At 38.0% G+C, this 12,546-nt stretch overlaps 1 protein-coding gene across 2 annotated transcripts in view; it reads right to left on the reverse strand.

Annotated features, from left to right (window-relative positions):
- The window catches only part of BANK1 (B cell scaffold protein with ankyrin repeats 1), a 279,826-nt gene extending 268,432 nt beyond the window's left edge, over positions 1 to 11,394 (reverse strand). For both annotated transcript variants that reach the window (XM_058666993.1, XM_058666992.1), the window contains exon 1: positions 11,143 to 11,394. In XM_058666993.1, coding sequence (XP_058522976.1) covers positions 11,143 to 11,212 — 70 coding nt within the window. In that variant the 5' untranslated portion in view covers positions 11,213 to 11,394. The remainder of the gene's footprint in view (positions 1 to 11,142) is intronic.
- Between the last annotated feature and the right edge of the window lie 1,152 nt (positions 11,395 to 12,546).

Consider the following 12,546-nt stretch of genomic DNA (forward strand, 5'->3'; position numbering starts at 1 on the left):
ACAAGAAAATGCAGAGTCGGCTGTTAGGGATCATCATTTCAACACCATTTTCTTTTCAATCTTTTTGTATGGCTGCATTGTGTTTATGGTATTTGGCAATGGTTTCCATGCCATGGTGAAATAAAATGCTCCTGTGAAATATTTTTAAGTTTTATAAAACAATCCTAAGAAAAGTTTTACTTAAAAAGAAGAGAACAGAACTCTCAAAAATTGGGGAAGGCCTTATAGGAATAATAAATTTATTAAGCTCTGTCTCAAGGGACCACACTCATGCTTGCCTTCTGAAATGACTTTCTGGAGCGGCAGTTATGCATCAGGAGTCACACCTATAAGCATGGAAAGCACTCTTCACTTTTGCTCATGACCTAACCAGTTCTCATACCTAAATTATTCAGATCTGGGCAAACATACCGTTTCTTGCTTTCTTTCTTTTTTTTTCTTTTTTTAAAGATTTTATTGTTATTGGAAAGCCGGATATACAGATAGGAGGAGAGACAGACAGGAAGATCTTCCATCCGATGTTTCACTCCCCAAGTGAGCCACAACGGGCCAGTACGCGCCGATCCACAGCCGGGAACCAGGAACCTCTTTCAGGTCTCCCACGCGGGTGCAGGGTCCCAATGCATTGGGCCGTCCTCGACTGCTTTCCCAGGCCACAAGCAGGGAGCTGGATGGGAAGTGGAGCTGCCGGGATTAGAACCGGCACCCATATGGGATCCCGGGGCTTTCAAGGCGAGGACTTTTAGCCACTCGGCCACGCCGCCGGGCCGCAAACGTACCGTTTCTGAGTGATCTGATGTTGTTAGGGTGAAGATAAAACTTTGGAGCTATTTAGCTTGTCCACTCTTTAGATCTCTTACACACATAGCCCAAGAGCACTAGCGCCTTTTGTGTAAGTCTTTAATCTAGCACAGCAGATGTAAACAGAAGGGCAAGTAGACAGAGTACCCCTGCTCAAGAGAATAGAAGCTTCTGTCTGACCTGACACCCTCAATTCTAAATTCCTAGTGAAAGCTATGTTCATTTCCACAGTGTTTTTCTTTTAAGATAAAATACATTACTTTAAACACTATATTGAACCAATAAATAATTGATGTGGTCATTATTGCAGGTAATGTCTCCTAGGCCTCACACAAGTTGTTCAGCCTCCAAAAGGTCAGTTAGTGACACAGCTAGAAGTTGAGCCTGTGGTTACTTGATTTCCAATCCAATGTTACAAAAAGTGTTTCTACATTAGTAATAACAGTTCAGTCTTTCCTAAGATTACTTTTCCTGAGATAATGTTAATACCATATGGAGAATGGTCAATTCTTCTACAAAACAAATCACTGCAACTATGTCTCATTTTTTTTTAATTTTACATGTGTAACAGATTTACACAGGCAAAGAGCAAAACTGAACCACTAATACAATCTCAAATAACCTTGTAAATGTTAACTTGAAGGTACACATGCAAACATTAAGTATATTAAATCTACAAAGCAAAACAAGTAAACATAGAAAAATAAAGACCAGGAGGGACAGGTCTACTATTGTTTGCTTTCTACATCTTTTTGTCTTTATTGCATATTTTCAATTATGATCATGCTTTGTCATGGAAAAAATAAAATGTGCTAATCTCATAGATACATAGAAAGGATATTAAATTTCACTTGCTTATAGACCCTAATTATACTTTTCTATTTTAAACTGGTAAATATTCTTAGTTATATTAAAAGATTATAAAAAAATATTGGTACAAGTAACTAAACTTATCAGATTGAAAGTTAATTTAATATTGGGAAATATCTTAATATTAACTTTGTGTAAAAGTCTCCATGAGTTTTAAGAATTTTTTTCTTATAACAAAGGAAGCCGTTCTGCAAACCAGTTTGAAAATAGATTGAAGGACTCAGCAGAGTAACCTAGAGACTAATGTCCTCACCTGGCATGTGCCAGGATCCCATATGAGTGCCAGTTTGTATCCCGGCTGCTCCACTTCCCATCCATCTCCGTGTCTGTGGCCTGAGAAAGCAGTGAAGGGTGGCCCAAAGTGTTGGGATCCTGTACCCACATAGGAAACCTAGAAGAAGCTCCAGGCTCCTGGCTTCAGATTGGCTCAGCACCTGCCTTGGTGGCCACTTGGAAAGTGAACCAGTGGATGAAAAGTCCTTCTCTCTGCATCTTCTTGTCTCTGTAAATATGACTTTCCAATAAAAATAAATAAATATTTAAAAAAGAAAATAGATTGCCAAAGCTAGGGTGGTAGGTCAATAGTAGATGTAGGAACTTTGAAGATATTCAAAAATATGTCTTTCACAATATCCTAGAAATACAACAATCAGAAATGAATCCCAATCCATAAACTCTATTAGCTATTCAAGTGCCATTCTTCACACCATTTAATCAGCAGTATCTGTTAATGTACCATCTAATCAATGCAGTATCTTTCCTGCACTGACTGAAGTGGATTTATTTTAAAGGGCACCCACTCTATTAAATTAACAAAAATCTTTGCAAAAGCAGCTAAATGCAATTTATTCCAAGTGCATTTTTCTTATTTATATCTAAAATATTTCTGTAGTTCTGCTACAAAAATTCTGTAAGTTTCTGTTTCAAAGCACAATAACTAGTAATACCAAAGATCATTTAAGTGTCCAGCTGTAGGAGAAGAGATGTTTATAGTATGAAGAGTCATTTTTCAGGTAAAGTGATGTTTGTGTGTTTTGTGTAATGGAGGTTATACAAAGCTATATTCTCATGCGTATGGTTATCAATATTTTTTCTAGTTTTTTTGGGGGGAGAGGGAGAAATATTTGATATTGTATTTTTTAACTACATTGAAGTGGATCAATAAAGGTCAAACATTGGCCTTTGTATCCAAACCAGAAAATTTTTTACAGATCTAAAATTTCTTATTTTTAAATGCAAGTAAACACTTTTGACTTTTATTTACTTGCCTGTCAAATGTTTCCTTAAAGAAGAAACTGAACAGAAACAGAAATATTTTGACACTTAAATTTCTTAGCAAATTTTAAAATGCTTTTTAGTCTAAAGCCCATACTACTTAATACACTTAAACCTTCCTCAAAGAATTTTCTTAAGCTACTATACTGAATGTCTTTTCAACACAACTTTAAAAAAGAGCCATTATGAATTAGCATCTGTTGAAAATGATCCTTTCCTTTCTGGTAGTCTTTTTTTTTTTCTGACCAAAATTCACTAATCTTGAATGTTTGTAATATTGGATTTCAATTGCACAATACTTGACTCAGGTAAAGCTAAATTTTATCTGTTATTGATTTAATTATTGATTGTCTTCGAAAGGATTTTTTCCACCTAAAAGTTTTATTTTTATCTATATGAAAAAAATCCTTGAACACTGAAAGTCATTGTTACATTAATATTGCCTTATACATGACATCACTATGTAATGTGATTTTCATATATTTTTTATTTTTCATTTTGAATTTTGAATTTTATGGTAAGTTGCAATAGAAATATTAATAAATTATATGAATATGTAGTATATAGAAGATAATAATCCTAGTTCCAAAGGCATATCTGAAAAATACTCTTCAAGAGAAAGATGCTAATTACAATTATAACTTATCACTGGGAACCTGTCTCCTATGGTGGGCAGGAATGGAGAGCGGAACTCTGAACCACTGCAGGAAATACGACTTTCACTGGAGTTTTTATTAAAATAAGAAGATTAAATTAAAGATATATTTAATTTAATGATTTAAATGCTATCATTTCAACACATCATCAATATAAAAAGCAATTTTGAGCTTATTATTTTAAATATCAAAATCATCATGAAACAACAAATACATAACAAGAACTGCTTGAGTTAATAATTTTTTTACCAACTTGTTTGTGTTTTTATCTACCTATATTCAATCTCTCGGACTGAGAAAGTATGGGTAGATAAATATACATTAGAATTGATTTCTATCAAGTGACCAATAGGAAAAGAACTGGACCACAGAATGCAAACAAATGAAAATGTAGCGCTGTATTGATAGTGCATGGATTCCAATTTAAGTAAAAAGTGAGGCTTTAAAAAAAGAATGATTAAACCAAGGTTTTCTCACAAGAATGCCAGTCATGAGATGTTTATTTCCCTTTAAAAGTGCATGGTCAGGAGCCCGGCGCCGTGGCCTAGCAGATAGAAGTCCTCGCTTCGAACGCAGCAGGACCAGCTCCACTTCCCATCCAGCTAGCTCTCTGCTTGTGCCCTGGGAAAGCAGTCGAGGATGGCCCAAAGCCTTAGGGCACTGCACCCGCGTGGGAGACCTGGAGGAAGCTCCTGGCTCCCGGCTTCGGATCAGCGCAGCACCAGCCATTGTGGGCACTTGGGGAGTGAATCATCCGACAGAAGATCTTCCTCTCTGTCTCTCCTCCTCTCTGTATATCTGACTTTGTAATAAAAATAAATAAATCTTTTTCAAAAAGTACATAGCCAAAAAAAAGGTGGGGGGAAGGAAGTAGGAAATGGAACTCCAGAAACATGGAAGAAAAAGAAAAAGAAGGGGAAAAGGTGAGACAGACATGATCATATGTGGCATAACCATAAGGACAGTATGTGGCAGACGCAATGCTGAGAGATTGTATCAGTATCACTATACAAATATCACAGAATATAATCACAGAAACGGAAAAAAGTGCAGCATCTTTAGGTGATGCTTACAGGACCATGACCATAGAGACAGTTTGCCATTAACCAAATCATCATTATGCGACACATGACTGTTTATGAGAAACTCTGTACATTAAAATGAGTTCTAAATAGAATTCATGAAACTTTCCTAAAAGCTTTCATAGGAAAAAAATCTTTTTGTTCTGCATGTGATCAGCTTTTGAGCACATTTAAATTATTTTATCACACTGATTTTTTTCAGAGAATAATTAAAACAGAACCCTTCCTTCCCCCTCAGCTTCTTCTTAGCCACACTGTCAGGATTATCTGCCTAACATCCACAACTCAGTTACCTTCACTCTCGCTGGCATTCTTGGCTCACACACCATAGCTGCCAACTTCTTGTAAAGTTATTTGTGAGCTTCATGACACCTAATTAAACTGACTAATTCTCTGTTTTCAATTTACATGACGGACTGAAAAATCACCATTGCTACCTTCTCAAAATGTTCTATTTTATAATCTTGCCACTTAACATTTGTTTTTCTTGCTCATTTTAGCCATTCCTGATTATATTGGGACAGTTCTCTTTGTCAACCATGACTAACATATCTTCATCTCCTGGATTTCTATCTTAACTCATCTTTTCCTTCTAAAATAAACTACGTTCTATGTTATCTTAATTATTTTTCCATTTTTTTGCTCCAGCCTAAACAGCCTTTCTAACATCCGGTCCGGTTACTGTGCTGCCTGGCATCTCAGCCTAACAGTCATCAGACTCTTCCAATGTAACATATCATAAAGTGAAAACTGTTCTCTCATGCATAAAAAAAAAAAGATTCAAAAAGTTTTGTCCTACTTTTTCGTATTTTTTTAAGATTTTATTATTATTGGAAAGCCGGATATACAGAGAGGAGGAGAGACAGAGAGGAAGATCTTCCATCCGATGTTTCACTCCCCAAGTGAGCCACAACGGGCCGGTGCTGTGCCAATCCAAAGCCAGGAGCCAGGAACCTCTTTCAGGTCTCCCACGCGGGTGCAGGGTCCCAAAGCTTTGGGCCATCCTTGACTGCTTTCCCAGGCCACAAGCAGGGAGCTGGATGGGAAGTGGAGCTGCCGGGATTAGAACCAGCGCCCATATGGGATCCCGGGGCTTTCAAGGCGAGGACTTTAGCCGCTAGGCCACGCCGCCGGGCCCTGTCCTACTTTTTCAATCCACTGCCATGAAGGAAATGTCAGCTCCGAGGTCCTCACAGCTTTCCATGCCACAAGCCTGAGGGTTATTATTCACTTCTCTTTCTTCCCTAACCCCCAAATAGATCACATTATAAAAGTTTATAAGTAATATGTCATAGTAAATTTGTCTGGTCTTCCTTTATTTTACTGCCAGTTAATTCCTATCCATTTACCAACTTCCATGGCTGTTCTCTTTCAACCCATTATTCTAGTAATGGTTCTTTTATACTAAGAAAAACAGTATCCAATGAATGACGGCATTCCTCTGCTTAAAAATTCATTCAGAGCTATCCATTATGGGATACTTTACATAGAGTGATGTAATTTAGTATTATATTATTTTTCAGTTTCTTCTGCAACTTCACTTGCTCATTCTGTAACTTTGTGTTAAAGGCTGAAAAAAATTTCATTCTTTGTCTCACTCCTTTATTCGCATCATGACCCTTATTTGATAATGCCTGAACATTATTTATGCAGATTAGCAAAACTCAGCAGATTCTGATTTATTTTCAAATGTGGTATATCACCTGTAACTTCATGAGGATGTTATCCTTTCTACTCTATTACAGAAAAACGATGTGTTGATCAAGGACTAATAACCTCTGAAGTACAGCACAATTCATCTTGGCATTAATCCACTGATAATGTCTAAAATATTTTCAGATTGTCCTGTCAATGACACCATTTTTCTTCATACATCAGGGGAATTGAAATAATAGCTGGTAAGTTATGCTACACTTACAATCCTGCTTCCTCTTTTTCTAAGTTGAATGTCAAAAACATTCTTATGCACATTTCTCAATTTAAATACATTTTAAATCTACTTGAAACACTAAGAATACGTTTTTGTGTAAATAACAATGTCTTAATAAGCCATGGAAAATACTATTATAATTTTGTAAAGACAAAGTTCAAATCTAAAACTTTGTGACATTGTTTAATTCCAATAATATTACACCTTTAGTGAATTATTTCCTCACTAACTTGAGAGACTTAAGTTGGGAGGCTTAGAAATAACTGCATGGAGGAATTAGCTTTGTGGCATAGTGAGTCAATTTGCTACCCGTGACACCAGTATTCCATACTGGTGCTAGACAATATACTGCCTCTTCCAGTTCTGATCCAGCTACCTGCTAAAGGCCTGGGGGGAAAAGGTGGAAGACCTGTCAAATGTTTGAGCCGCTGCCACCCAGCTGGGAAATCCAGACGAACTTTCTAGTTTCAGCCTGGCCCAGCAGTGGTCATGGAGGCCATCTTAGGGACAAATCAGAGTATGGAAAACATCTGTCTCTCCATCTCTCTGTAACTCTGCCTTTCTGCTTTAATAAACAAGAGTTTTATTGACTATAGCAAATATGTAAAACTCTAAACACACTTGTGACTGGCTAGTAGGTAGTCAATGGACTGGCTATCTTTGAATCAAGAGCCTATTCTTGATCTAAACGACTATTTCTGAGAATTTGAGTGGCATACATGGATTTATGCATTCTAGATGGATATAGATTGACAGTACGCACTACAGGCAAGGTCTCCAACCTTGGAGTAACAAAAGTTCTAAGTTTCTATTGAAAAATCAATGAGAGAATTAAGAAAATTAACCGAAACTAGATGTTTGCCTCAATTTTATCCGCTCACTTTCTCCCAAGTACTTAATAATCCAGCAACTATACTAAAAATACATTTAACTACTAAAATGTTAACTTCATTAACCTGTTAAACCTAAATAAAATGTGATCAACCAACAGGAACTGTATAAACCTCAGGGACTTTTCTAAACAGTAACACAATCTAGTCTACATTTACTATCCCAGTGGTTTGTGGAATCATACACTTTGGTGTTTCTTCACACTCCCCAAAAATGTGACTCAGAAGTTCTAGCTTCAATAGCTCAGAAAAGCTTTCATAAATGAAAGAACACAATGAATTATCACATCCTTTGGTATAATTCTCCTGAACAATATAACCTCTTGATCAGAGTTAGGGACTGTTCTCTAGTGCTCTTGCTTCTCCGGATAATGCAATGTTCACTTCGCATGAGTTCAAAGCAGGAACACAGCAAATGGTATCCATAAAAAGAAAGCCAAGCTCTCAGTTGTGCTTGACACTGTTTTATGCCTTTGAGAGTTAACTGTGAAAGGAGTAAGAATATTGATTCTGACCAGAGCATGAGAATTTATCTTCAGTACTGATTAGACATAACTAATAAGGTGTGTAGCAAACAGAATTCTAAGTCAGAGAACTGTTCTTGTACATTCTGTTTTTATAATTTGGAACACATATAAAAAATGAAGTAAAGGAACTGCTAATGGAAAAGTGGCAGACAGGCTTAAAAGAAAGGAAAATATGACACAGAGTGTAATAAAACCTGTTATTTTAATAAACCAGATACAATGGAAATCTTGAAAAGACCACAAGGCATTGATGAATTACTATTCATGACTGCAAAGGAAGTTGTCTTTCTGGATTACCTCAGTGTAGAACACTTAGAAACAACAAACATTTTCTATCCACTGGTAAATTTTTTAAAGGCTCATTTTTCTTTTCAGTGTACAAAACAGATAATGCAATTCCATACAGTACCTTATATTGTCACTGCCTGGGCTATCTCACCATCTGTGGTAAAACATAGGCAGCATTATTGATATTTAAAGCAGAAAATAAATTTCAAAGCCAAAGGAAAACTTACTTTTAAAATAATAACATCAGTAAGGTCCAACCTTCCTATTTTTTGTTTCATAGCTAGCTCTAAAATTATTTTAGATACTCTACCATTAATGAGGAAAGTCACAGAATGGCGATTATAACAGGTAATTAGCACCACTTAACTTTTTCTTTAAATGTGTAATGCATTTTTGCATAAGGATATTTGATAGGAGTAAGGGTTCTAACTTATATTGGATGTTTTAATATAGCTGTAAATATTTAAGTAAAAATAGCTCTACTATAATTTGAAGTATCCCACAATTGTTTGATATTTACTTTTGCACATATATTTTTATTTAATTGGATTCACAACCAGTACTCTGTGACAGTATCTAGTTAAACATAAACCTAAAACTACATTCTAAGAGTAGTGTTGGAACACTATACATAACTTATACTTTGTTTCAGGACTGGATGTAGCACTTCTGCTGCTTCTGCTAAACGACAAGTGGATACTCAGTGGTAGATAGATTTTTCTAATGATAGTGTGTACAGATGGTGCCATTACAAGTCGGTCACCTACTCTCAGAAATCAAATATCTTCACAGGCAGGAAACTATGTTCATCATTTCACATACTTCCTACTGCACAGCTTAGGTAGGAGTGGGGTTTGACTGTATGATCTTTAACATTTACTACGTATGGAACTATCCGCAAATGCCCCACTAGACGTGCTTTCTCTTTAATTAAACAGCTGGACTAATTGATCCCTAACATGCCAAGTGAAGTACAGTCTTCTTCACGGCAGGAGAAGCATGCCACTGCCCAAAGCAGAGAGAGACGTCTCCCTGAAATGCTTCCCATCGAAAAGCAAGCAGACTGAGATTTTAAAAGTCAACAAACTGAGGACTATCCCTTCCAAAGAGCTGGGTATGAGCGAATGTCAAACTGAGAATTCATTCTGAGAATATTTTTACTGCCTTGCTCAAAGAAGAAATAACATTAGTGATTAATTTTGGGTCAAAATGGACCAAAGGAGATAAGAGAAAATGCCTAAAAAAAAAAAAAGAAGAAAAATAAGAATGAGCTAGAGTTAGTTTTTATCACACTGTATATGTACCATTATTGGCATCCTAATATGTGAAGTATTAACTATAATGAGAAGTAGAAGCTGATTTCTGGCTAAAATGCTAAATTCCGAAGTATAAAACAAATTGTATTCCATACTATTGAACTAAATTAAACTGAAATCACCAAAGACGCATGCCTCTAGAGGTGGAAGAGGCACCACTGATTTCCTTAAGGACACCAGCAAAGCTGCTTCACTGAAGCCCTGGGGAGCCGTCATCAGTTGCTGGGAAGGCCAAAGTCTCCTACATCAGATGTTCACACATTCAACTTCCATGGCATCTAAGTTCTTCCTTGTTTTCCATCAGTTCAAACAGGATTCCCATTTAGTTGAAAGCAATCTTTTACATATATTTATTGAAAATTACAGTATCCTAGGGAAGCAGCTTCAGCCAAAATTACCTTACCTAAAATATGCTAAGAGGTTAGGAAAATTCAATTCTATTAACAAATTAAGAGTTTATTCAGAGTGCATTTTTTATTTTTGTATTTCTTGCTATGAGCATCCCCAGTAATTTTCATACTCAAGTGAAGCTTATTTTGCTGTTTCAAAACTGAGCAGTTTTAGAATCATATGATTTGTAAACTTGAAAACTTTGGGAAAAATCTATGATAGACACAGATTTCAACTTTTTCTGTCACCAAAACAGACATCACTTCACTCCAGTTTTCAAAGCGTTTTTCTGCTTGGGAAAGAACTAAACAGAACTGCCTTAACATCTCTCCGAATATGTAAATCAATGTATTAACTCTACCAAACTGACTGCTGTCTTTTTCCCCAGTTAATGAAGAATGGAACGCAGAGCCTGAGGTAGATTCTGCCCTGCACCAATGTCTCACAAGTCTGACACAGTCGTTCTCCAGCCAGACTACCAGGCTGGGCGACAATAAGCCAGGCAAGGGAACCACAGGTTTTAAAGGCATGGTTCTGTGACATGCTTACAAAATTTTGTGTATAATTTTATTCTTATTTATTCATTTTAGAGGCAGAGGAGCTGGGAACCAGTCTCCCAAAGCCCAGCTACCTGGGCCATCGCTCGCAGGCCCCTTTGGTCCACATTAGCAGAGTTAGAGCCAGGAGCCAGATCAAGGACTTAAACACAGGCACTCCAGCGTGAGACTCGACGTGAATGTCCTAAACTAGCATTCTAACGGTTTGGTAAAACGCACATGTACAACTTCAAACATGTTTCAATGCGATTGCATGCCTTCGCATTGTCCCAGTACTTCTGGAAATTTCCAGCTCCTCAGAATAATAGGAGCCAGCGTAGAACCCAAAGCTTGCTCCCACACAGGGGTTTCCAGTTTTCCCATGAAGAAGCCTGGGGAAAAAGGAACCCTTGAGCTGCTGGGCTAGTAGAGGGAAGAAAGTGCACTCCACGGGAACTAGTCTCAGAGGCTCCCTGGACTTGGTGGTCCGGGATCAGTTAGTCTAGGGATGGCACTTTGTCTCTGCAAGCCCCAGGGCTGCCCGCTTCCCAACCAGCTTCTCTCAACCCGTGGGCACCCACCTGGGAGCACTGGGCTGCAACGGGGCGCTTCCCGGCTCGCGCGCACCTTGCTCCGGGCAGCCGGCAGCATTGCAGAGGTCACAGTCAAGGGATCTGCGGAGCGCTGCCTCCTGTGCCCTGCCTGGATTCTCTGCGAACTTTGGTGACCGGGACTCTCGCTTCGGCTTCCCACCAGGAGGGGCCGTGACCAAGTTCTGCGGAAACACAGCCCAAAGGCTCCAGCAGCAAGCCCCGGGCTCTGCTTTGCTGGGCTCCCTGAGGAAGTGAAACTTGCTAGGCGGGGGCTTGCCCTCACATCCTTTTTCTGAAGTCCTCCTGTGTGGGTTTCTCCTACTCCTCTCTGGCCCTGGCTCCCTCAGCTTTTCTCCCAAGGCTCTCTGTAGGCCTGTGCTAGTCTTAAACTTCGGGTGTCATTTTAGGCATTACTTTGGACCCCCACTTCCAGGAAGAGAGCGCCAAGGCCCACCAAAGGTGGATGTTTGGTCAAGAAGGAGTAACAGATACGGGCCCAGGAAGGGAATGTCAGAGGTAGATAAAATCATTATTTTGTCCAGACTTTCTAAGCTAGATTCACAAATTGTAAAGGGAATTTTAACTCCCATAGATTTATCTCCCGTTCTTACTCCAATTCAGAAATAGACCTAGTAAGAAAAAACAGTAATGGAGCCATCCCTTCAAATATGTGTGTGAGTGTGTGTGTGTGTGTGTGTGTGTGTACACGCGCCAAGTGAGGCCACCTGTGGTTGTGCCACAGCCTTGAAATAAAAGGCCTTCCTTCTCTCAAGGTTCTTTAAACTAGTAATTTACCTGCTAGAGTGCAAGATCTTTTTGAAAATCAGCTTGAAGGTGTGGTAATACATGGTTTAAATGACTCTGTTTCCCTTTTTTATAAAGGAAACCTTAAATAAAATAACAATAACAAAAACCTGCTTGCTCAACAGCTGTGTCTCTTACAAAACCTTTTTTAGGATCAGTAGAAATATCAAATGTCTATGAAGATGTTAACCGGTTTTCACATAACTCATCTCCTTCAGAGACCTTCAGAATGTAGAAAACTAGGATGAGAATATATGAAGGGTCAGAAGGTTTTGCTGACTGTTTTAGATACTTTAATTTGCTGATTGTTCCTTTGACGACCTTATTAAGTTAGAGTCATTTCTGCATTTCAAATAACAGAACAAAAGACATGGATTCCAATGTAAGTATAGACTTTCAGTCAATATTTTCAGAAATTCATTTCTTAGAATAGCATGGTTTTCTTAGGTAAACTCATCATGTCCTGATTGACGTGTTTGCTTCTGGACATATTCCTGACGACAGCTACTTTGCTGTCCATAAACACTCCAGCTTATGCTTTCAATCACACATCCTAATCGTCAAAAGCATCCATCTGTGCTCATAAGA

The sequence above is a fragment of the Ochotona princeps genome, chromosome 7, assembly GCF_030435755.1.
Source record: "Ochotona princeps isolate mOchPri1 chromosome 7, mOchPri1.hap1, whole genome shotgun sequence".
NCBI classification, from domain to species: Eukaryota; Metazoa; Chordata; class Mammalia; order Lagomorpha; family Ochotonidae; genus Ochotona; species Ochotona princeps.